We start from the raw sequence: 26,231 nt of genomic DNA on the forward strand, positions 1-26,231 counted from the left end.
AAACAGATTGTACTACACCTACATATCATTACTCATGCTTAACACCAATTCACCGAAATATTACTGAGTTTGAAAAAAAAAATGACATGTATATGTCATTCTCACATCAAATATGCACAAAAATTAAAACTGATACAGATTACTCCAGACTCTGCATGACTTCTCTCTCCACATGATCACAAAGAAACATTAACATTGATGAAAACTATAACAAGAGCCAAATCATCGCTCTTAACTTACAAGTAAAGTAGCAGTTCAGTGTACAAATTATGAGGTAAAATAACATGTAGAAAGAAAATGTTCTTCCATCCTAAACATTTGATATTAAATAAATTAAAATATTAAATAAATCAAATATGCATTTCTCTGCATTATGTGGACATATCAGCTTTTACATACCAGAAAACTTTTCACAGTTGCAGTTAAAGGGAAAGTCCAGGTGATTTTCACAATGTCACATCATGTAGTACATAATCAACAACTCCATGTTTAGATTTGTGGAAGTGATTGCAGTTCATGAGCAGAGAAACCAATAATCTGAAAAACTAAAAACAAATTACATTGAACAAGGTAGCAGCTTTACCATAACAATGCATACATGTAAGTAGAACGTTCATATATTTAAACAAGGCAATCGCCAAATTGTGTCTCGCCCATTCGCGTACAAGGAATTAATATTTTTCATAACTCCCAGAAGTTAATTGACCTGCTTATGACCTTTGACCTTGTGGTGACCTTCAACACCCTAAGGGACATTTACCATCCAAGTTTGGTCACAAACAGACAAAGGGATCAAAAGTAATGAGCATAATCGAAACACGCCATAAAAACTTAACATTGGGCCCTAAAAATTTGTTGACCCCTTTCTGTGACCTTTGACCTTGTGATGACCTTTAACTCCCCAAGGGACAGCTACCGTCCAAGTTTGGTCACAAACGGACATAGGGATCAAAAGTTATGAGCCACAATCAAAACGCACCCTAAAAACATAACATTGGGCCCTAATAGTTTGTTGACCCCTGTCTGTGACCTTTGACCTTGTGACAACCTTCACCTCCCCAAGGGACACCTTCCATCCAAGTTTGGTCACAAACGGACAAAGGGATCAAAAGTTATGAGCCATAAACGAAATGCACCCTAAAAATTTAACATTGGGCCCTAAAAGTTTGTTGACCCCTGTCTGTAACCTTTGACCTTGTGGTTACCTTCAATTTCCCAAGAGACATCTACCATCACCCAAGTTTGATTGCCATTGTAGCAACATGTGCTGAGTTACGTGTGATGAGTCTTGCAAGTGAACTTTAACGTATGACCTCAAATGACCTTTGACCTTATCATGTGACCTCTTACGGCACTATAACATGAAGGTACCCCTAGTGCATCCATCACCCAAGTTTGATTGCCATTGTAGCAACATGTGTCGAGTTACATGTGATAAGAGAGTCTTGCAAGTAAACTTTAACGTATGACCTCAAATGACCTTTTACCTTATCCTGTGACCTCCGGCACCATAACATGAACGTACCCCCAGTGCATCTATGACCCAAGTAAGGTTGTAATCCAAGCAACTTATGTGAAGTTATTTGTCAAAAGAGAGTCTTGCAGGTAAACTTTAACATAGAAAAGAGAGTCTTGCACATACTCTTTAATATATGATTTCAAATGACTTTTGACATCATCACATGACCTCTGACAACACCATAACATGAAGATACCCCTAGTGCTTCTATCACCCAAGTGTGGCTGCCATTGCTGTAACAGTTGCCAAGTTATGCATCATAAGAGAGTCTTGCAGGTAAACTTTAACATTTGTGACGAACGACGGACGGACGACGGACGGACGCCATTTGGATCCCTTAGTCTCGCCTTCACCTCCGGTGGGCGAGACAAAAATGTTGCAATGCAATCCATTTCAATACTACTTCCTTAACACGGTCACCTGTGTAGAATTTATGCACACTTTTTTTTTATACTTCCTAGAGTCCCCACTCATGCACTCTTATTGTGAAGCTGTTATGCTATCATCCTCATTCATTGTGATTTGTTTTAAATTTTGAAAACATTTTTATACCTTACAATCCCACTAACTTCTCTTTATACATGTTCAAAAATTTTACCAACTTGTTGCAACTCGCTGCAACTCATGCTTAACTTGTAAAACAGCTCGAGATAAACTTTATATGACTTGTAATAACTCGCCTCCTTCAAGTAAATTTGAGGCTACACAATTTTCCAAGAGTTGAGTATAAGATCTAACACTGTGTTACGAGTCATGCTGAGTTGCCCATGAAATTTAATGCGAGTAAGATAACGAAAATCACTACATTTCATGGTGCCAGCTGACACAACAGGGTACACTTGAACTGAACTCTGAATAGGGTCAATGCAAAACGTGTGCTGTATCTCAGGACAGGCTCATGCAAACTTGGTGTGAGTTCTCACTGTAAACTTGCGCTAATTCCATGGGTAACCCAGCCTGACTCGCAACATAGTCTAGTGCTCATACTCCACTCTTAGAAACTTGTATAGCACTCGGATGAACTTGAAGGAGGCAAGTTATTATGAGTTACAAAGAGTCCATGACAATGTAATGCGAGCGCATTGTAAGTTTAGCATGAGTTGGAAAAGTTTCTGAACAAGAGAAGTTGTTTGTGACTTCAAAAGTGATGAGAATTTTTAAAATTCCTCCAGAGAAAACTGTCACATTCAAAGTAGTACCTATACATGTGCATTTCTCTCTCCAATTCAGCAAAGCACAATACATCAAAGTGAAGTGAAAAATAATAGTTAAGTACATGTATATAATAAGCCTAAATGTCATTACTTTTTTTTCTTTACTATAGAAGCAGATTGCAATTACATCTGCTGAAATTGTATAATTCTCTGTCAGTTCAAACCGAAATCACCACTGTGATGCTGTCTCCCTTTTTCATACAGTTGTGTAATTGGTGTGTTTTGTGTCTCAAAAGAGAAAAGTGACACAGAAAATTGTAAGGATACACTGATGTGTGACGGGTACTTCCATTTTCAAACCTGTACCATGTCTACTACCTGTAAAAGTCAATGTGATGCTTTTCACAATGAAGTGTACCTCGAACCATTACAAATTTGGGTTTTTCAGTATCAGGCACAGCGGCTGTTTGCAAAAAGAATAATGGTCTCCTTGTTAAAACAAAATTCTAGTACAAAAAATAGAAGTGAACAAAATATCTTTCTGTTGATACTTCTATCTAAAAAGCATTGGACTGTAGATAATACTTAGTATTTCACAAGGACATAAATTTAGCAGGCACAAACACAGGTAGTGGACTTGAAAATGATATTCAAATAATAGTAAAACAAGGTGAAAGTAAAATTACAAAAATTACATAATGCTAGGAATATACAAAAGAATATCACACAGCTGTCCTGATTTAATCATCTGTAACACTTTTGGCATGGGCAGTTAATTCTATCTTCTGTTGTATAGAACATTACTACAAAACCACTGTCAAAGCTTTAGTAATATTATCACTCATCATTTGCAAATAAGGCAATAAGGAAACCAAAAAAAGTATATACTGTATACAAAACATCAAAGGGAACCAAAACCTTCATGTGAAGTTATTCTTTTACAAATGCTTGGTATGTTTGAATTAGTCACTGCAAGTTTGAGGCAAATTGGGCAAGGAGCAAGGAAATCCCAGCTTTGCAAAGTTCAACAGTCAGTAGAGGGCAGCAGAAAGCTTGTGGCATAATTATGGACATGTCTCCAAAGGTTCAAGTCATAAGATTTCACATTTTTCAATTTTTCTCAAGAATGAGCGGAACTCCCTTGTCTGAATTCTAAATATGGCAGGAAGAAATAAATTTTGCAAGCACATATTTGGAAGTTGAACCATATTTATGCAGTATGTGAATCAAGAGAAAACTTCAAAATAGTGAAACTTTGTGTAGAAAATGAATGGAAAGTTGTCCATAAGTTCCATCCTCAGTTAATTTGTCGCCCTTTATGGTTCTATTTAAACAGCTGTAGCTTCCTAATTCCTCGTCTGGTCTAGCTCAAATTTGCAATAAATAAATCAAATATGTCAAGCATTTGAAACTTAACCTGAAAGTATTGGTTCCCTTTAAGAGCTTCAGAATCTATCATTTGAGAAACTATGAAAGATTCAGGCAAGAGGTGAGGTTGATAGAATATCAGACTCATAGCACATGGCACAGAAATATATGTTATTGTATCTCACATTATACCACATAACACTTGATATACATTGAAGTAGCAACCATCAATTACACTTTACTACAAATTGTCACTTAAACATTATGATGATGCTAATTTCGAAATAGCTAATAGTTAATATCTACAATGGATGTAGTATGTAAAACTACTAAGAGATGAATGTTATCAAATTACCAAGACAAAATGATTTTGCTGAACATCTACATATCAATCTCTTTTATTCTCCCTTTTTTCTTTGCAAAACAGGAAGTGGCAGTCTAGCAGCTAAAGAGCAGCTACAATTGCAGCAGCATATATGAAAAGAGAGAAATTCCCAATCAAAATAGAATGATTGTCTTAGCAAACATGTTAAAACAGTGCTTGAAACACTACACCATCTGAAATTACACAAGACAACTCTCACACGAACAAACAACAAAATTACTTCTAATGACCTCCAGACAATGAGCAGTATACTAGAGTGGCAAAATCATACATTAGAAGGAGCTGCAGATCACAAAGAATCATCAATCACAAAAGTCTTTGCTCTAGCTCACATATGACTTTAATAGTGCATGCATGACAGCATAAAACCAAGACTCAACATACATGTAAGGACCCAAAGCTCCAACTACCTTGGCAACAATCTTTGAATACTAACAGATGATTTGCTTCAATCTGTAGTATCACATCACTGAAACTTCCAATGTTGAGCAGGACCTGTCACTTAAATGCAAGAGAGGTTCTTGGGAAGAGGCCCCACTGTGCATCAACATCAAAAGCAACTGAGAAACATGAAACTATAAGAAGTCAAAGTCCCTCAGATTTCAACCTATCTTCTGTCACAAAATATGCTCTGTTGAAAGCATGCAATTTCCAATGTTAACTATGATAGCAAATTTCATCTAGACTTGAGAACAGCTCACAAAATGCTTTCAAGAGCACAATGTGTGGAATATCATTCAAGTGCTGGTTATGGCAGATTCACAGACTAATTTTAGATATTGCGAACTGATTAGAAAAGAAAAGAGATGAAAATAACATATCAGAGTATGTACATAACAAACATGTATGTACACAGTATCTTGTATGATTTTTTTTTTCATACTGACCAAAAAATTGTCTTTCATGTTTACCTATGTGGTGGTATATGGTTCCAATTTAAACGCCAAATTTTAGGATAATTGCTCAAATACTGAGGCAGTAATTTGAATGTACCCAATATTGTACAATGGACTGACCTATCATCTGACCCTACCAAATAACTGACCACTTGCCCAGCCACCTGACTGCCCGACCACCCATCCTCAGAGTGATTCTGGCATACCCTCTTAAGCTACTCTTACACACTATGGGTAGGCGATGGTGGAAAATTATCTATAAAATCATGTTTTGGGTTTATCTACGTTGTACCACTGCAATCCTTCCTACTAAAAAAGACCATCACTTCTAGATTATTGCAACAGAGCTAGAACTCTGACACAAATGATATTTCTCTTTTGTTTGATTTCATGGCAGCCAAGAAAATTTAGAGTTGATCAATTGACTTGTTAAGCACTGTGTGAAGTACAGTGCTAGTGCTTGTGTTCTCCCACACAACTGCATTAATCATGCTCCAAAACAGACAGTCAGATTTAATAATGCAAGTGATAGCAATCATGAGCACAGGTTCCCGCTGTGAAGTTTTGCATTATCATGTTGGAATATTGCATTATTATGTTGGTATATTGCACAATGAAAAGTGATTATGCCTGGTTCAAGTCAAATGAATATACACTCAGCAAAAAAAGAAAGTAAACGCTTTTTCAAGTTTATGTTCTCATAGAATATTTGGCTGAAAGCTAATGTTTATATACCATATTGAAGGTAATTTAATTGGCTATCAACCAGGAAGGTCAACAAAAAGAGAAACTTATGCATGAGTGAACACCACTGTTTTTCTCTTCCAGAGCACAAAAGTAAAAACTGCAGACTGAACAAGTTGTCATTCATTGATAAGTGCTCCTCCACAGAACAAGAACAAACAACAAATTTTGCACAAAAAGAAACATGAATTAAGTTGCAAACATAAACCTTTGATCTCTATGATATCTTTAAAGCCCAAAAGACCAATGAAGGCTAAAGATAATGGAGGAAAATAAAGCATCTTATGTCAAGTAATAATTAACAACAAGAGACCAGTGGGTCACACGCTCACCTGAGTATCGCAAGTTCACCTTCCATGCATTCTTGCAGAATCTTACCTGAGAATATTGGAAACTTATGGTGGGGGTAGCTTTGAGAATGGGGGCATGGTGTCCATTTACATATTCCATCACACTGGTAAAAATACCTGCCAAGTACACTGTACTTTATAGAATGTTGGATTATGCAGCTTGGGAAGAAAGACTTACAGCCCTATTACTTTTGATTAGAACTAGAGAAAAATATTATTTAATATTCATTAATTTAGGAGGTTTGGACCCCCTTGGGCCCCCAAGGAAAGCATGGTGCCCATTCAAACACTTTGAGATCTTATCCTATGGGAATGCTACTTGACAAGTTTGGTGAAAATCCATTATGTTGTTTTCAGCAAAAAGATGAAAATTTAGGCCCGCATTTGGACCCCCCATCCCATCCCGCTTCCTTGGGTCCCAAGGGGGTGGGGTAGGGAGGGCACCCCTGATTCTCCCATGAACAAAATTGAAACAACAGTCATCAATATACTGACTCATTGTATTAACTTAGCTCAATCACTTCAGTTCTAGAGAAATCTGTAAAGATTCCTTAAAGGGGGGGGAGAGACCCCTGGGGGCCCCCCAGGTGGGGCATGGTGCCCAATTGATGGAATTGAGATTCTATCCTCCTAGGGATGCTACCTGCCCAGTTTGGTGAAAATTAGTGATAGGGTTTTCAAGAAAAAGCTGAAAATTTACAATTTTGGTCCAAATTTAGGCCCCCTTGGGGCACCCCAGGTGGGGCATGGTGCCCATTTGATGGGAATGAGATTCTTTCCCCCTAGGGATGCTACCTGCCAACTTTGGTGGAAATTCATAATGGCATTTTCAAGAAAAAGATGATAATGTACAATTTGGGCCCCATTATCCCTCCCCACCCCCTCCCCTGGGTCCCAAGGGGGGGGGGGGGGCACCCCTGATTACGCCATGAACAAACTTGAAACTACAGTCATCAATGTACTAATTCATAGTATTAACTTAGCTCTATCACTTCTGGTTCTAGAGAAGAAGATTTTTTAAGATTCCTTAATTTTGGGGAGTTTGGTCCCCTCTGGGGGCCCCCCAGGTAGGGAATGGTGCCCACTTGAACAAATTGAGATCCTATCCCCCTAGGGATGCTACCTGCCAAGTTTGGTGAAAATCGGTCAAGGGGTTCTCAAGAAGAAGATGAAAATGTAAAAGTATACGCACGACGGACGCCGGACGCTGGACGAAGAGCGATCGCAATAGCTCACTTGAGCCTTCGGCTCAGGTGAGCTAAAAATTGTAGAAATTTGAGCTTTTTTCAAATTAGGAAATTGTAAATAATGTTTGGTTCTTGAAATTTTCCCATGGATTTTAAATCACTAGATTAAAAGAAATAAATAAAGAAATTCTGCTCATTGAATTATTTTTATGCTTAACATTCCCTTTGTCATTTGAAGTTTGACTTGACAGAAAATTTTTATTTTTCCCTTTAGTTTCCCACTTTGTTTTTCTTAGAGGTTATAAAGAGATAAAGAGAACAAAAACTTATTTTTCCTATTTCATTCACTTCTCGCATTGTGTTAAACTGGTCTTTTGTTGTCAATGTTATCATGACAGGCATTTGCAAATGAAAGAGAACATCTCAATTTTTGCAACTTTTTCTTTTGTGCCTTGGAGGACGAAAATGAATGTGCTCTCTCATGCGTAAAGTTTTCTTTTTTATTAACCTATTAGCTTAATGGCCAATTAAATCAAATTTACCTATGGTATATAATACATTGATTTTCATAAAAATCTTCTATGAAAAATATGATGATGACCTCGAAAAAGTGTTTACTTTCTTTTTTTGCTGAGTGTATTTGTAGACAGGCATTAATGCTTTTAGACAAATTATGTGGAAGAAGGACTGAAAAGTTACAAAATTTCTTAACCCATTCAATACAATCTGATTTTGCTATAGCACAGAGTCACGTTTCCCATAGACATGCCTGCTCATTTCTACAGTACAGTTATGTATGTACTCAGAACTAATATTTCATGTGTTAAGACCTCCAAATGCAATGCCATTTGGCATAGATTTATGTGGCCATTTCTATAGTGTTCACATACTTTCCACAAATGACTATTGTATTCCAACTGATTGAAAAATTGCCCTCCATCGACGTAAATAAGCACTGAATTGGTCAGTGTTTTAGTAGTAGCCATGATAAAAAAATCATGGGCGTACATACTCGAGCAGGATTCGAACCTACGACCTCCTGATCACTGAACAGGCGTCATCTCCACTAGACCACCGAGCTTTCGCCTGACAGCAAGTGTTGGTTCTAATCCTTGTAGCATGCAGCAGGTACTGCGTAATTATTCAAATTCATGAAATTCTTGCGTCGAGGTATTTTCATTGCAACTGATTGACAAATTGCCCTCCATCGACGTAAATAAGCACTGAATTGATCAGTGTTTTAGTAGTAGCCATGATAAAAAATCATGGGTGTACATACTCAAGCAGGATTTGAACCTACGACCTCCTGATCATCGAACAGGCGTCATCTCCACTAGACCAACGAGCTTTCGCCCGACAGCAAGTGTTGGTTCTAATCCTTAAAGCATGCAGCGGGTACTGCATAATGATTTTTTTATCATGGCTACTACTAAAACACTGATCAATTCAGTGCTTATCTACGTCGATGGAGGGCAATTTGTCAATCAGTTGCAATGAAAATACCTTGACGCAAGAATTTCATGAATTCGAATGACTATTGTATCATCATGCTAATGTACAAGTACATTGAACTTGTATCGAAGATCCTACACTATGTAAGATGGCCAACTCTCGGTCGAAAAGTGAAATGCTACCAAAGAGTGTGCCAACTAGCATAGAGCAGGTAAAGTTTCCACGTGAGCTGTACTTTCCTGATATGTTTGTTTGAGACCAAGACAGGCTAAGACAAGAAAGAAGGAATTTTCTGTAAAGAATCATGAGTAAATCTAAGAATTGATGCAGTGCATTAAACTGCACCAATAGCTACACCAAACCATCATCAGGTTAAGCATTATTTTTTTTTTCGAAAAGATCCAGGAAGGTAAGATATGTGTGTCATCATTCATGATAGATGTAGATTCTCTTTAGATCTATCAAACATAAGGATGGCGTTAGAGTGCCCGGAAAAGCAGAAAATGAAGCCGCCTTTTTTGTCTTTACATTTAACAAAAACTACGCATTCATTAGTGCTAATTGTCATCAATATGTAATGTTCTCCCGTGACTCTGTCTAACATTTGTGCAAACAAATGAAGAGATTTTGCATCAGTTAACATTTTTTTTTTCCAATTTTTTTAAAACAATGTCTAATCTAACTCTTTGAAATATACGCTTAACCTGTCCGGACACCCAACAACTGGGCAATAATGTGTCAACTAGAAAGGGGGTTGTATTTCCGATCACTTTGATATTTTAGACTTTACCGTGTTTGCCGTCAGAACTTAGGGTCTATGCATTGAATTCCACTAAAACTACCCAAGTTTGACTTTCATACACATTTAAGACTTAAATGTGTGAAAAGAGAGTGAGAAGATTTTCATGTATACATGTATCATGAATTTTGAGTAACAAAGTTGAACATTCTGAATTCTCTTCTTCTTATCATTATTAAGTTTGCCTCCTTCAATAAGCTGAAGAATCTTGCAGACAGAATTTGGACCGTGGATGAGGTCCATCTGATTGGTGATTTCATAGAAATAAAGTATGTTTTTCTTTCAGACTGTGTCGTAGATGACAGTAGGACACTAGATGTGAGAGAATGGGATCATATACATTGCCATCAATAACCATTCCATCCAATGGAATGAGAGCCGTATTCTTGCCAGAGAAGATCGCCCATCAAGATGGGTAAGGGAGGCAATTCACAACAGGTAAACAGCTAACACAATGAACAGAGACTTGGGCCAATATACATTGTATTCTCTCACATGTATGCATATGATCCCATTCTCTCACATCCAGCATCATACTGCCATCTACTGTACGAAGCAGTCGGAAGAAGCCACCAGTAGGAGGCGAAAGTACTCACTAAAAAGGTAAAAAATAATTTACGTGATTGTGAAAGAAGAACATATTTCTAAGAATTAGGACCTGTTTGGAATTTCAACATCCTGGTACAGGCCTACTGATCTAACGTTAGGCCTGGCATGTTAAGAATTTGTTCTTATATCTCGACTACATATTACCACTGAAACAAGTTAGATTCTCAGACAGCAATAGCCCTACATGATTATGCTGTCTGGCCATCTAATATTTATCTAATCCCCTTTTCTTAGTGTTGTGTGGAATAAACAATGTAACAAATAGGCAGGTAGGCCTATAAATTTAATGTGGAAAAGTAGGACATACTGTAGGTGAGGCTTGCCTAGGACTAGTCAAGTCTAAACTAGGTTTTACCCAGACCTTTCACTTTTTATAGCAATAATTGTTAAATGTAACAGTTGTAACTGCTTCCATTACTCCTTCACGCAAAAGTTTCATGTATCATAGTCACTTGAGTGTATATTTCAGAGAAAATGTTCACTAATATCTAAGAATGAGCACAATTTCTGTTTCCATTAATTTTACAGCTTTTTGGCATTAGTAAGTCAAACGATACAAGCAATTCACAAAAGAGTTTAATGTTTTATTTTCAAAGTGTATTAAAGGTACATAATTGATTGTTTGATCAACTTCCTTCAGTGAATATCTAGAGTCTAGATTGTTTCTTTCACTTGCTCAATGCTAGCGGGCGGCAGCCACTTCTGTTTCACCAGCGGCCGTGTAAAATCGGGAGATTTTATCATCTTACGTTGTGCAGGATCTTTGCTTGTACACAATTAGTTTAGATATTATAATATACAAGTACATTGTACTTGATATGAGTGGGGGGGGGGGGGGGATCATGAATCCATGGGTGTGAATATGGGTCTTGTAATTCACAGCGCTTACACCAAAGGTGAACTTGATATGACAAATTTGATATTTCTTAGAGCTGGTGCTAGCCAATGGGAAAAAAGCATGTAAACAAAAAATAGTGAAGCTACAGTAAGTCAGCAGACAACATTCAACATGAGGCCAACACTAGTTACCAGTATGTCACAATTTTGAGGTCAACCAAACACCAACTGATTTCCAGTTCCACATTACTGCTAGTGCTACATGCTGAGATAGCACTAACACCAGCACTAGCATCTACACATAACTTGAAATCAATGACATTGTCACCTCATCCAATTTGCACATGTGGTCTCTACATGTATCACTTTTGCAAGAAAACATTTTGCAACTTTATCACTAAATTTTCATACAGTTGGAGCTATCTCATTAACCCGTTGAGGACCAGTCCCGAGTATACTTAGGCAAGTGTCTATGGGCAATGGGTGTTGTAGCAAAATCAGCCCATCCTCAACCTGACTTGGAAGAAATATATTTTGTCACTTTGATTTCACTCTTAAATCTATAAACCTTTGTATGAAATGGCACTTCAGTTATGATACTAAAACTGCTACTTTAGGATAAAACTTGAAGGGTCCGATATGAGTTCAGTGCAATCAGGATACATTGTGTATTGTTTTCATTAGTAATATTCAGTCTTTCATAAATATATTTAAAAAAAAAATCACACACTTTGTGATATGATGATTACAAGGAATAGACATGACTTTGGACTGAAAAGGAATGAACATGATACATTTCAAAAGTTTACCATTCAAAACACTGAAAAGCAGTCAAATAACAATGTTGGCATGCACACCTATGTAAAACTGAACTGATTAAAACAAAATGTATGAAAGTGAAATTCGCACTCTGTAGAACTGATAGAAAATCAATGCAAGATATAACTGTGACATCCCCTAAAAACTCAAAGCATGGACACTATTGCACATTTGTTGCATTCCCGTTTAAATGTTGTCCTCTGAAGTTTATGACCATGACACTGATGTTATCCATGGATCCACGATAAAAGGCTTGTAGTACAAGGCTCTTTGCACCAAAGTGAGGCTCCCCTAAACGCTCTTTGACATACTGGACGGCTTCTTCATTGGTAAACGTATCCCACAATCCATCGGTGGCAAGAATGAGAAACTGTGGGTCATGTTCCTCAATGTCAAATGTCAGAATGTCTGGGTCAGCAACCACAAACTTGAGATCCTTTAGGGGGTAATCTCCTATGGCACGTGATGTTGCAAGGATGCCAGCAACACGCCATACACCATTAAAGGTGATAAAGCCTCCAGCTTTCTTGATGCGCTTTCTTTCCTGCTGGTGCTGTGGTTTGTGGTCATAGGACAGTGGCACTGTTTTCCCCTTGTGGTCACACATGACACCCCGGGAGTCCCCAACATTGGCGACAATCACATCTGAATCTGTAACAAGGGCCACCAGCACTGTTGATCCTGATAAGACAAGAAAAGAATATGAAAATAATCTAATGGCGTTAAAGGGACTGTGCAGTACTGGTTGAGGTAGGGATTCATGTTTTGAACATTCCTACGTGAGATAATGGAAAGCCTCTTATGAAATATGAAAGTGCATGTAATTTTAAGAAGAATTCAACGTTTATTATGATGAAAAATGGTTTTCAGGTGGCTGAGATATCAAAAAAAAAGTGCTAATAATACAAGAGACCCGGGGGTCACGCGCTCACCTGAGTATCGCAATTTCACCTTCCATGCATTCTTGCACACTCTTACATGTACCTGAGAATATTGGAAACTAATTAGGTCTGCATATGGATCCCCCCCCCCCCCCCCCTGGGTGTGGGGGGGGGGGGGGCAGGCAGCCCTGGAACGAATGAACAAACTTGGACACTAAAGTCATCAATGTACAAACTCATGGTATTAACTATGCTTTATCATTTCTGGTTCTAGAGTAGAAGATTTTAAATATTCCTTAATGTGGGGGGGCCTAGGGGCTCCCCAAGAGGGACATGGTGCCCTTTTGAAGGAATTGAGATTCTATTCCCCTAGGGATGCTACCAGCTAAGTTTGGTCAAAATGCATCATGAGGTTTTCAAGAAGAAGATGAACATGTACAATTCAGGCCCCATTACAACTGTAGGACTTCTCTCCATCCCCTCTCCTGGGTCCCAAGGGGGGAGGGGGGGTATCCCTGATTCCACCAATCCCATGAACAAACTTGAAACTACAGTCATCAATGTACTAACTCATCCCTAACAAAAAAGTCCTGTGGTACTCCCTGTGGTACTTGTCGGTACCACACAATGTACCACACACTTGTAATGTTACCACAGGAACTGTGTGGTACTGTACCACAGGCTTGTAGGGTACTCCCTGTAGTACTTGTCAGTACCACACAATGTACCACATAAATAAATGTTACCACAGAAACTGTGTGGTACTGTTTTACAGGCTCATGTGGTACTCCCTGTGGTACTGGTTGGTACCACACAATGTACCACACAAATATATGTTAACACAGGAACTGTGTGGTACTGTGTCACAGGCTCGTGTGGTACTCTGGGATGTACCACAGGGCAGTACCACAGGACATTACCACAGGAAAGTACCACAGGACAGTACCACAAGACAGTATACACACAAATTGTCCAGTGGTATTTTGGGACGTATACCACACGACAGTACCACAGGACAGTACCACATGAATTGTCCTGTGGTATTTTGGGACGTACCACAGGAGAGTACAACAGGAAAGTACCACAGGAAAGTACCACAGGAAAGTACCACAGGATAGTACCACAGGACAGTACCACACGACTTGTTCTGTGGTATTTTAGGACGTACCACAGGACAGTAACACAGGGCAGTTCAACAGGACAGTACCACAGTATAGTACCACAGGACAGTACCACAGGAATTGTCCTGTGATATTTTGTGACGTACCACAGGATAGTACCACAGGATAGTACCACAGGACAGTACCTCACGACTTGTCCTGTGGTACTTTGGGATGTACCACAGGACAGTACCGCAGGGCAGTACCACAGGACAGTACCACAGAGCAGTACCACTGGACAGTACCACAGGAAGGTACCACAGGATAGTACCACAGGACAGTACCACACGACTTGTCCTGCGGTATTTTGGGACGTACCACAGGGCAGTACCACAGGACAGTACCACAGGAAAGTACCACAGGAAAGTACCACAGGATAGTACCACAGGACAGTACCACACGACTTGTCCTGTGGTATTTTGGGACGTACCACAGGACAGTACCACAGGGCAGTACCACAGGGAAGTACCACAGGACAGCACCACACGACTTGTCCTGTGGTATTTTGGGACATACCACAGGACAGTACCACAGGAATTGTCCTGTGGTATTTTGGGACGTACCACAGGACAGTACCACAGGACAGTACCACAGGATATTACCACAGGACAGTACCTCACGACTTGTCCTGTGGTATTTTGGGACGTACCACAGGACAGTACCACAGGGCAGTACCACAGGACAATACCACAGGGCAGTACCACAGGGCAGTACCACAGGATATTACCACAGGACAGTACCTCACGACTTGTCCTGTGGTATTTTGGGACGTACCACAGGACAGTACCACAGGGCAGTACCACAGGACAATACCACAGGGCAGTAGCACAGGACAGTACCACAGGAAAGTACCACAGGATAGTACCACAGGACAGTACCACACGACCTGTCCTGTGGTATTTTGGGACGTACCACAGGGCAGTACCACAGGACATGCAGTACTACAGGACAGTACCACAGGACAGTACCACACGACTTGTCCTGTGGTATTTTGGGACATACCACAGGACAGTACCACAGGAATTGTCCTGTGGTATTTTGGGACGTACCACAGGACAGTACCACACGACTTGTCCTGTGGTATTTTGGGACGTACCACAGGACAGTACCACAGGGCAGTACCACAGGGCAGTACCACAGGACAGTACCACAGGACAGTACCACAGGAAAGTACCACAGGATAGTACCACAGGACAGTACCACATGACTTGTCCTGTGGTATTTTGGGACGTACCACAAGACAGTACCACACGAATTGTCCTGTGGAATTTTGGGACATACCACAGGACAGTACGAGAGGAATTCCTGTGGTAATTTTCGATGTATACCACAGGAGAGTACCACAGGAACTGTCCAAAATCCCACAGGAAAATCATAATATGGTGCTATTCCACACAGAAGTACCACACAGCAAATTAAATTCGTAAGTACCACAGAAAAATGCTACAGGATATTTTTTTTTTTCTTAAAATTATATACCAGAGGACTATCACATCAGGAGAATATCAAACAGCAGTACCACACAGGAGTACCACGCAGGAAAATTGTAAGGCAGAATCAACTGAAATTTATAACAGAAATACAAACAAAAAAGCACATATTAATATTCCTCAATTAATTGATAGATGAGTTATGCTATGAATTATAACAATTGATTTCCCATTACTTATCCTGTCCTATACTCCTACAGTATTACCTATTTAGTGAAAGTGCTGATGTAAAGCATGAGAAATTTCATAAGGACTTCTGTGGTACTCCTGTGGTACTCCTGTGGTACAAATTTTTACATAGCTCATGAATATTCATAAAAAGCACTCTAGATTTTAGAAAATACATATATGACTTAAAAAGTCAAAGTATTAATGATGGAACTTACTTTGAACTTTATGAAAGATTGTCTAATTATGTTATGTTATTCCCAATATCATAGATATTGTTAAGAAAGTGTAATTTCATATCTTGATAATAAAGTATAATCGATTGTAACCATGCCTTAATGCTTTACGGATAGACGGCCATATATATATGTACTGATACGGTCGATGGCTACCTAGGAATAGAATATGACTATATAGATCTATTATAGGACTAGATTGGCACTTGGCCATTAGACTCTCGTTTGAGGTTACATGTTCGGAGTAGGACAGGTTATTAAGTAGGGCCATGTTTGTCCTGAAATCCATCACTCACCTATCAGGAATATTCCTTGATATGTGGCTAAAATTCTCCCAGATTTTTTTTTTTCGATCTATCCTGTGTGGTACTCTCCTGTGGTACCATGGAAATGCTGTGTGGTACTGCCCTGTGGTAATGCTGTGTGGTAATGATCGACCTGTGGTACTGTCCTGTGGTACTGTCCCAAAATACCACAGGACAGTTCCTGTGGTACTGTTCTGTGGTACTAGTCCTGTGGTACTGCCCTGTGGTACGTCCCAAAATACCACAGGAATTCCTGTGGTACTGTCCTGTGGTACTGTTCTGTGGTACCGGTTCTGTGGTACTTTCCTGTGGTACTGCCCTGTGGTACGTCCCAAAATACCACAGGAATTCCTGTGGTACTGTCCTGTGGTATGTCCCAAAATACCACAGGACAATTCCTGTGGTACTGTCCTGTGGTACTTTCCTGTGGTACTGTCCTGTGGTACTGTCCTGTGGTACCGTCCTGTGGTAATTACCACAGGAGTACCACAGGACTTTTTCGTAAGGGATGGTATTATCTAAGCCCTATCACTTCTGGTTCTAGAAGATTCTTAAATATTCCTTAGTTTTAGGGGGTTTGGGCCCCCCTGGGGGCCCCTAAAGTGGGCCGTGGTGCTCATTTGAACAAATTGAGATCCTATCCCCCTAGGGATGCTACCTACCAAGTTTGGTGAAAATCAGACAAGGGGATATCAAAGTGAAGATGAAAATGTACAATTTAGGCCCCATTAGGACCCCTCCCCACTCCCCTCCCCTGGGTCCCAAGGGGGGCACCCCTGATTCTCCCATGAACAAACCTGAAACTACAGTCATCAATGTACTAGCTCATAGTATTAACTAAGCTCTATCACTTCTGGTTCTAGAGAAGAAGATTTTTTAAGATTCCTTAATTTTAGGGTGTTTGGGCCCCCTGGGCCCCCCAGGTGGGCCATGGTGCCCATTTGAACAAATTGAGATCCTATCCCCCTAGGGATGCTACCTGCCAAGTTTGGTGAAAATCGGTCATGGGGTTCTCAAGAAGAAGATGAAAATGTAACAAGTTTACGCACGACGGACGACGGACGACGCACGACGCACGACGCACGACCCACGACGGACGCCGGACGAAGAGCGATCGCAATAGCTCACTTGAGCCTTCGGCTCAGGTGAGCTAAAAAGGCGACATGCTACAACTTTATTAGGATCTCTTTGTTTCACCTTGTTTTTGGATATCCCAGCCATTTCAAAACCGATTTTCATCGAATAAACTTTTGATACCTGGTACCCCTTAGAACTGCATGCTCTTTGACATCTCATAGAGTGGTTTCTGAATATCTCGCAAAACCTTAAAAGCTAAATCTACACCTCGACCAGAACTGTACACACCCTTTAACATATACATAGAGGGCACAAAACATATTGGTTGCCATGCTATCGAAAAAAATTTCTTCACATTCAAGCTCTGTGTAGATATAGAGCCACAGTGGAATGCAACTGCTAGCAGCTTTGTTAGGTTTTAACCATCTCTACAAATCTTTACCATTTCCATGCAGATCTAGATTTTTGTCATGGGTAATTGCCATCTGCAGTAACTAGTATTTGCAAGTTAACTTGCCACGCATTCTTGCAGACTACTGTAAAACAAGGAATGTTTGCATGTATTTTAATTTTCCCGAATTTTGTGAGCCAAGATTAGCAAAATCAAAATGCACAGGAAAGTTCTCGTGTACACTTTATGCACTGAATGTTAGAGGCAACTTGCAAAAAGAAGAAGGCCGTTGGCTCCAATTTGCGAAAATATCCTTGTAGCGGCAGTATTGAATCATTCAAGAAATATTTGATTGGAACAATTTAGGCTGTTACGCCCCTTTAAGGTGCAGATCGTTACCTTGGATACACCGTCAAGTGCGCATTCCTTCGGTTGCTTGCGCACTGATTTTGCTTTACGTACTATAGTATGCTTCATGCGTACTACATGATAGCCACGCAAAAGACATGGGCCAAGATGCAAGACACGATCAAAAAAGAATGAGTTTGGATCTGTGATTGATTTACTTTAGGAACCTAAACAGTTTGGTAAGAGAAATTATGATGGAAAACAGACGAATGTTTGATTGCTGTAGCTTTGTTTAATCATTTATGTAGTGATATGTATTATGTCGTTAGCTTGTAATTGAGTTCAGAATTTAGGTTGACATAACGATTCGATACGGTGTTCGTATAGAAAGTGATTACACGTAGAACAGTACGGTACGCTGTAGGTATTGATTATCGTACACGATTCCTGCTTATAGACAGGGCAGAGCCAGGCAAAAACTGCCTTTTTTTCCAGTCAAGGTTTTCTCACTTGATTCTGGTACTTTAGACCATACTTAACAAAATAAGCTTCTGCGCCATCTTGAAATCTGTCCCAAATCCAAGATGGCGGCCAAATATCCAAAATGGCCGCCAGAGGACCTAAAAAGTGCCTTCTGTGGTTAAGATTTGTCTGGGGATGGGTTTTTTTTACTCTATTTGATGATAAATGGTAAGAGGAATAACATTCAGTGAATTAAAACTAAAATCAGTTTCTTTTGTATTGCGAAAATCCAACATGGCCGCCAGACGCAGCTCTCGAAATTAATAAATGTCATAATAACCGGAGGGCCAAACCCTAAAAACTTGCTTACTTAACGAGTGAGTTCCACTCTCTCTACAAACTAAGTAGACCATGCTTATTTTCAAATTTTTATTGTAAGAAACAACATTCCACTGGTCTACCTCAAAAAATTTGTTGCGAAAGCCTCCAAATCCAAAATGGCGTCCAAGATGGCCGCCATATTTACTGAATTTGCTATTTGAAAGATAGAATTTGATAGAAACATCAGATTTCAACAAATGTGATGTCATATGAAAGAAAATAAAATTTCCTACAAGTTGATACCATTTTTGTGGGAAATTGTGATAACTGAATTGAGATATAAAGGAAAAATCCTCTTTTTTTTATATTTTTCTGAAAAAAGGAAAATCATGAAAATGCTTGATTCAGCATAAATCAGAAAAAGACTGAAGGATTATCTTGAAACGTTTTTAAGAATTTTGCTTAACATATAATTGATATTTGGAGAAAATTAGGGGTCAGTACCATTTGCGGTTCAGGAGTTATAATGTCTCAAACTTGGAAACTCACTGTGTAAATATTTCCACTTTAGCTGTGACAAGACCTTGTTGGTCGTAAAGAGAGTCTGCCTGCGCCAAGACTACTACACGCACCACTGGCACTGACGCTTGCAGCAGTGCCAGTGGTGCGTGTAGTAGTCTTGGTGCGCGCAAACGTTTTTTGACAAACAAGAGTTTGTGCCTGCAAACTAACTTTTCATACCATATGGTAGCTCAGGTGACGCTGATCGGCATTATTTCAAAGTAGATTGTTCTGATATGTTTTTATGCCTCCGCCAACGAAGTGGCCGGAGGCATTATGTTTTCGGGTCGTCCGTCCGTCCGTACGTATATGGACGTCCGTCCCGTTTTGTTTTTGTCGATATCTCAAGAACCGTGTGGTGGTTTTACATCAAAATTGGTATGATGGTATATCCTGGGGGATAATACTTTGTTTGGATTTTAGGGTCATGGGGTCAAAGGTCAAAGGTCACAGGTTATTTTGTGAAAAAAATTTGAAATTTCATGTTTTTCTCCATATCTCACAAATGGTTAAGGGTATCTTCACGGAACTTAGTATATATATGCTTGTAGCGATGGGCAGTGATTATCTAGGAAAGTTGGGGGTCATGGGTCAATATGTCAGGGGGGTCAAAGGTCAAGGTCAACTCCTCAAAAATATCACTACTTATATTTATGCAATGCCTGAAGGTTTGTTTTTTTAACTTGATGTATGCATGTATTACCAAATATATATTCTGTGGGAGGTTTTTGCCAAAAGGTCAAAGGTCAAGTGAAAGTGCTTAATTGCACTTTTTCCTCCATATCTCGAAAGTAACTCAAGGTATCATCATGAAACTTACTTATTTATGCATGTTCTACCTGACAGTGATTCTCTTTGGAACTGTGAGGTCAAAGGTCAAAGGCCAGGTTTAGATAATGCTATTTTACCATTTGATACTGAAATGATACTTTTTCTCAATACCTTGAAAATTACTCAATGCATAAACTTATAAAAGGGTCAAAAACCAAGTAAAAATCATCAGTTCCCCAAATACCTGCACTCTGACGTTTTAATCATTCCTCCGATTGAACCTAGTTCTAGGAAAGTGAACATTCAGCACAATTGTGGCAAACCTGTCATTTTAATATTTTGCCAATTGTGTGAAACTGTCATCACACATTGTCAAGACATTGATTTGTGGCAAACCTGTCATTTTAATATTTTGCCAATTGTGTGAAACTGTCATCACACATTGTCAAGACATTGTACTGTAGACCTATTAGGGGAACCATGCATTATGGCGGAGGCATACCAGTCGCCGTAGCGACATTTCTAGTTTTTTATACTAAGCTGTCAACAGTTATCAATGTTATGGTTTCTTGAAAAGAAATAGTGATATATCGGTATGTTTTAGGCTTCATTATATATGTATATATATATATATATATATATATTATTACATGGTAGAATGTTTTGTGATACAACTAACCTGCACATATAAATCGAATGTGATATCTCTTCCAATGGTAAACGATACCTTTAGTGTGTTGCATCAGAGTCAAATTTTGATTAATAATTTGATATATTTTTTAGAATTTCTTGTATTGCTGTCTATCATATATATTGTCCTTGTTTAAACCACATTGAGGGTTTATTTATTTATTTTTGGGGGGCGGGGGTGGAGCTCATTTCAGTGTTTGGGTAAGGCCCGACCTTTGATTTAAAAAAGAAATGCTTCTGTATCAAAGATATGCTTTTGTACTTGTATGTTACTCTGCTGTTGTAGAAACGTGAATGATGATGGCATATGTGTAATAATATCTGATCCGTACATGTCCTTGAAAGCCCTTCTGATCCGAGCACCCCCCCCCCCCCCCCCGAAAAATCCGACATGGCGGCAATTTCTCAAAGTTGCTTTTAAATGTGTTGTGCGAAATTACTTTTCAGTATATTGTTCAAATAACACTGTCCAAAATGATTATTCATGCTGTATGTTCACATTTCTGAGGGGCCCACATTCTACAAGACTTGTCTTTTTAGTGGGTCCCTCCATTTTCGAATTATCCACAATGTTTACTTACTTCAAATCACTCGAGTTTTATGATAATCTGTAGTGATTGTAAGGTGCTACAATTATTGTATTCTTTTCATCCTACATAGTTTTGAGCACCTGATTTTCTGTTACCAAAAAAGAAGAAGTGATGTTTATATGTTCTTGTCGAAAATTAAATAAAACATTGAATTGAATTGAATTGAATTGAATTTACAAATAAGCATGCTGAAAGTGTATTCACTGTGAATAGATTTTTCTCACATCGTTTTAGGCTGATTTCATGTGGGTTATAGTGTCAAAATTGAATTAAGCTAATGCCATTGGTAGATGCTTTCACATTTTAGATATCAGGATCACTCGAGAGTGGAAATGTTCATTTTCATTCCTTTTAGAGTGATCTCAGGGATCACTCAAAGAGTGATGAGTGATCCCTAAGGTCACTCTAAAATGAGTGAAAATGGAAATTTTCACTCAAAATTCACTCCAATTTTACTTTAAATTTACTGATTTCCGTTATTAACTCCTTCAAAAATGAAACTTCCACTCGATTTTTTTTTTCTTTTTCGGAGTAGAATATCACTGGTTTTAAAAATATCTCCATAAAAACCCATGACGGTTTGAAATAGCACTACAATGTTCAAAATATATAAAAACTATAAATAGATAGCACAACAGACAAAATTGTACCAAAATTAAAATAATATATTTAATTTGGCGCAATAAACTATGTCAGCTTTGATGGCCTGCAATCTTGAAGTTTTTGAGTGATTGATCCAAATTTGTTTTAAACTTTCTATACCATGGTTGTTTCAAGCTTCTACCTCTATTTGAAAGACACTTTTTGCTTCATCCCATCTGCTCCAGAACAATCTACTTTGAAATGATAGCGATCGGCGTCACCTGAGCTACCACTTGGTATGAAAAGTTAGTTTGCAGGCACAAACTCTTGTTTGTCAAAAAAGTCTACGCGCACCAAGACTACTACACGCACCACTGGCACTGCTACAAGCTTCAGTGCCAGTGGTGCGTGTAGTAGTCTTGGCGCATGCAGACTCTCTTTACGACCAACAATGTCTTGTCACAGCTAATGTGGAAATTTTTACATAGTGAGTTTTCAAGTTTGAGACATTATAACTCCTGAACCGCATATGGTACTGACCCCTAATTTTCTCCAAATATCAATTATATGTTAAACAAAATTCTTTAAAAATGTTTCAAGATAATCCTTCAGTCTTTTTTCTGATTTATGCTGAATCAAGCATTTTCATGATTTTCCTTTTTTTCAGAAAAATATCAAAAAATATCAAAAAATGAGTATTTTTCCTTAAAATCTCAATCCAGTTATCACAATCTCCCACAAAAATGGTATCAACTTGTAGGAAATGTTATTCTCTTTCATATGACATCACATTCATTGAAATCTGATGTTTCTATCAAATTCTGTCTTTCAAATAGCAAATTCAGTAAATATGGCGGCCATCTTGGACGCCATTTTGGATTTGGAGGCTTTCGCAACAAATGTTTTGAGGTAGACCAGTGGTATGTTATTTGTTACAATAGAAATTTGAAAATAAGCATGGTCTACTTAGTTTGTAGAGAGAGTGGAACTCACTCGTTAAGTAAGCGAGTTTTTAGGGTTTGGCCCTCCGGTTATTATGACATTTATTAATTTCGGGAGCTGCGTCTGGCGGCCATGTTGGATTTTTGCAATAAAAAAGAAACTGATTTTAATTTTAATCCACTGAATCTTATTTCTCTTACCATTTATCATCAAATAGAGTTTAAAAAACCCATCCCCAGACAAATCTTAACCACAGAAGGCACTTTTTAGGTCCTCTGGCGGCCATTTTGGATTTTTGGCGGCCATCTTGGATTCGGGACAGATTTCAAGATGGCGCAGAAGCTTATTTTGTTAAGTATGGTCTAAAGTACCAGAATCAAGTGAGAAAACCTTGACTGGAAAAAAAGGCAGTTTTTGCCTGGCTCTGCCCTGTCTATTAGCAGGCAGGGAAGAGAAATGTTGGAAGTGTGAGTGTATGATTGAAGCTTACAATACTGTGTATGTTTTATTTAGGAATAATGTAAGACTCCATATTCAGAAGAATATTGTGTCATGGTTATATAGGAATGAGAATCAGAATTAAGGGATTCAACTTTTGTCACTTTCACAGAGCTGTATACTGTTAGATTTACACACGTACATGTACGTATACCATACGGTCAATACAATCCCATACATAACTGCAGTTAGAGAGCTAACTTATTCAATGTTTGTGAAGGGTTAATTCCTTCTTTCTTTCTTCAAAAGGAAAGACATTCAAGGGTTTAAAGGGAAAGATGACTTTGGATTTATTTATCGTCAGAAAGGCAGGCTGCATTTTATGATAGTGTTGTAGGGATGCAATTGCATCATTTGAACTGAATTACATGTGAGTGATAGAGATAAAGGTCACTTCATAATGTATAATTTGTTTGAATGATCAAAGTAAACAAAGTGTGATAGAGTCAGGTTATTGAGAACAATATTATTATTTTATGGTGCAGTGTATTTGTACACTGAGAAATGCAGGACCATACATCAAGATATTGAGTCAGAATATGTCTCTACAAGACATTGATGTGTTAATGTTTATGACCGAACACTTGCATATTTAGTGCACTGCATGTGTTTGCTGCATATGGTTGCATGCATTTGGGTTAACAGTGTAAAGTTGTTACTGTTGTTTATGTTAGTTGCACAAATCGAAAGGTGTCTCGATTATTACAAGTATTAAGTATATTTGGAAGACACAGAAATAATTAAACTTGACAAGCTGTTCAAGGTAGTGATAACTACGCATTTATTATTTCTTTTCTCTTTTTATAGCGAACCACAAGTTCGGGTTCGACAGCAGTATGCAAGCACACAAGTTAGTGTGTACCACAAGTTCGGGTTCGACACCATGTATGCAAGCACACAAGTACACAAGTTCGTGTGTTCCACAAGTTTGGTTCAACACAAGTTCGTGTTTGTCACAAGTACACGAGTCCAGCTGGTATTGATGTCTTCAATAAATGAACGAACCTGTGCGTTCCAACTGTGACTGACTGAAGTAAACTCTCACCTTTATGTAGTACGTGTCTACAATCCTGATGCGCAAATTTCGGGTTTTACAATATTGATATGTCATCTGGAGAGCATTAGAAACTTGATTGGCGGGGGCAGCTTTGAGGGCTTCCATGGGGGCATGGTGTCCATTTGCATTCCATCATACTGGTAAAAATGGTCTGCCAAGTACACTTTATAAATTTAGGAAATGTGACTATGCAGTTAAGAAAAAAGGACTTACCCGGTAAAGGGATGGTATACGTAATTTTGGTGAAGATCAGGGCTTCAGGTTTCCATTTTTTTTTTTTGGTGAGATAATAAGAAACTTCTAATGAATTATGAAAATGCATAAATATATGATACATGCAATTCTAGGAGGAATTCAAAGTTATTTACAAAAAAATTGGTTTTGAAATGACCAAGATATCCAAAACAAGGCAGTCCTAATAAAAGGTAGGACCCACTTTTTATTAGGACTGTTTGTTTTACTTTGTCTTTTGATATCTCAGCTATTTCCAAACATATTTTAATCTAATAAACTTTCATTTCTTCTTAGAATTGTATGCTCTTTGACATTTCATGAGTGGTTTCTTAGTATTTCACAAAAGGTTAAAATTGCGTTAAACAAATACATACTGCTACTGAACGTTTTCGACGTGCACTCTTCGGAGTAGAAACCGCACGTATGAAACAGGAAGCGCGAACATAACAATCAAAAGGTTAAAAGCTTAATCCTCATCTCAACCAATACTACACCATCCCTTTAAGGCCCTGTCGCACCTTTCCGTGCAAGCCTTGTGTGTGACTTGCGGGGAACAATTTTTGCTACCTGAAGGTCCCTGCAGATGGCCCGCACATGACAGTACAGAGCATGTATCTTTCACGTAGTTGCCTGGAGGTGCGCACTGAAGTCCTATTAACCTGCAACCAAGTTTAGCCCGAGTCACACCTTTCTGGGCAAGCTGTGCAGGCTTGTTGCATGTAGGGATTTTCCAGCATGCAGGACAATTTCCGGGATCATCCCATTAGACCGACACCCACGAGTCGTACAGCCCATGAGTTTGACATTGAAAACAGGTCCATGAGTCATACAGCTCACGAGTCATACAGCCCATGAGTTTGACACTAGGCAAATAAAGCCCATGAGTTCGACACTAGACAAATAAAGCCTATGAGTTCAACACTACAAGTAGGTAAAGACAGCCCACGAGTTCGACAGATACAACTCGGCGCGTAATGTGTCGGTCTCATGGGCCTTGTTGGCTTAGTGTCGAACTCATGGGCTGTATGACTTGTGAGCTGTATGACTCGTGGGTGTCGGTCTCGTGACGTGCACCCCAATTTTCCGCGGGCGGACAAGGATTTTGGTGAGTTTCGCATGCATATTACCTGCTGGACAGGTGCTACTTATGTTCTACTTGCATGCATTCTCTGTGATCTGAGGGCTGACAACTCGGTAAAGGAAACCCCTGAAGGACTATTAACCCATTGAAAATGAGTCCCGAGAATAATCAGGCAGGAGTCTTTGAGAAATGCATGTTATAGCAAAATCTGTCCATCCTCAATGGGTTAATTGGCACAGCAAGATACAATGTAGGTCCAACAGAATG

General features: G+C 38.9%; 1 protein-coding gene across 1 annotated transcript in view; it reads right to left on the reverse strand.

Moving 5' to 3' along the window:
• Window positions 1-9,101: 9,101 nt before the first annotated feature.
• The window catches only part of LOC139732804 (protein phosphatase 1L-like), a 60,826-nt gene continuing 43,696 nt past the window's right edge, over window positions 9,102-26,231 (reverse strand). Inside the window, exon 3 of the mRNA XM_071643645.1 lies at window positions 9,102-12,800. Coding sequence (XP_071499746.1) covers window positions 12,280-12,800 — 521 coding nt within the window. The 3' untranslated portion in view covers window positions 9,102-12,279. The remainder of the gene's footprint in view (window positions 12,801-26,231) is intronic.

The sequence above is a fragment of the Diadema antillarum genome, unplaced genomic scaffold, assembly GCF_040938485.1.
Source record: "Diadema antillarum isolate AM-2024a unplaced genomic scaffold, OU_Dant_1.0 seq00000450_RagTag, whole genome shotgun sequence".
Taxonomy (NCBI): Eukaryota; Metazoa; Echinodermata; class Echinoidea; order Diadematoida; family Diadematidae; genus Diadema; species Diadema antillarum.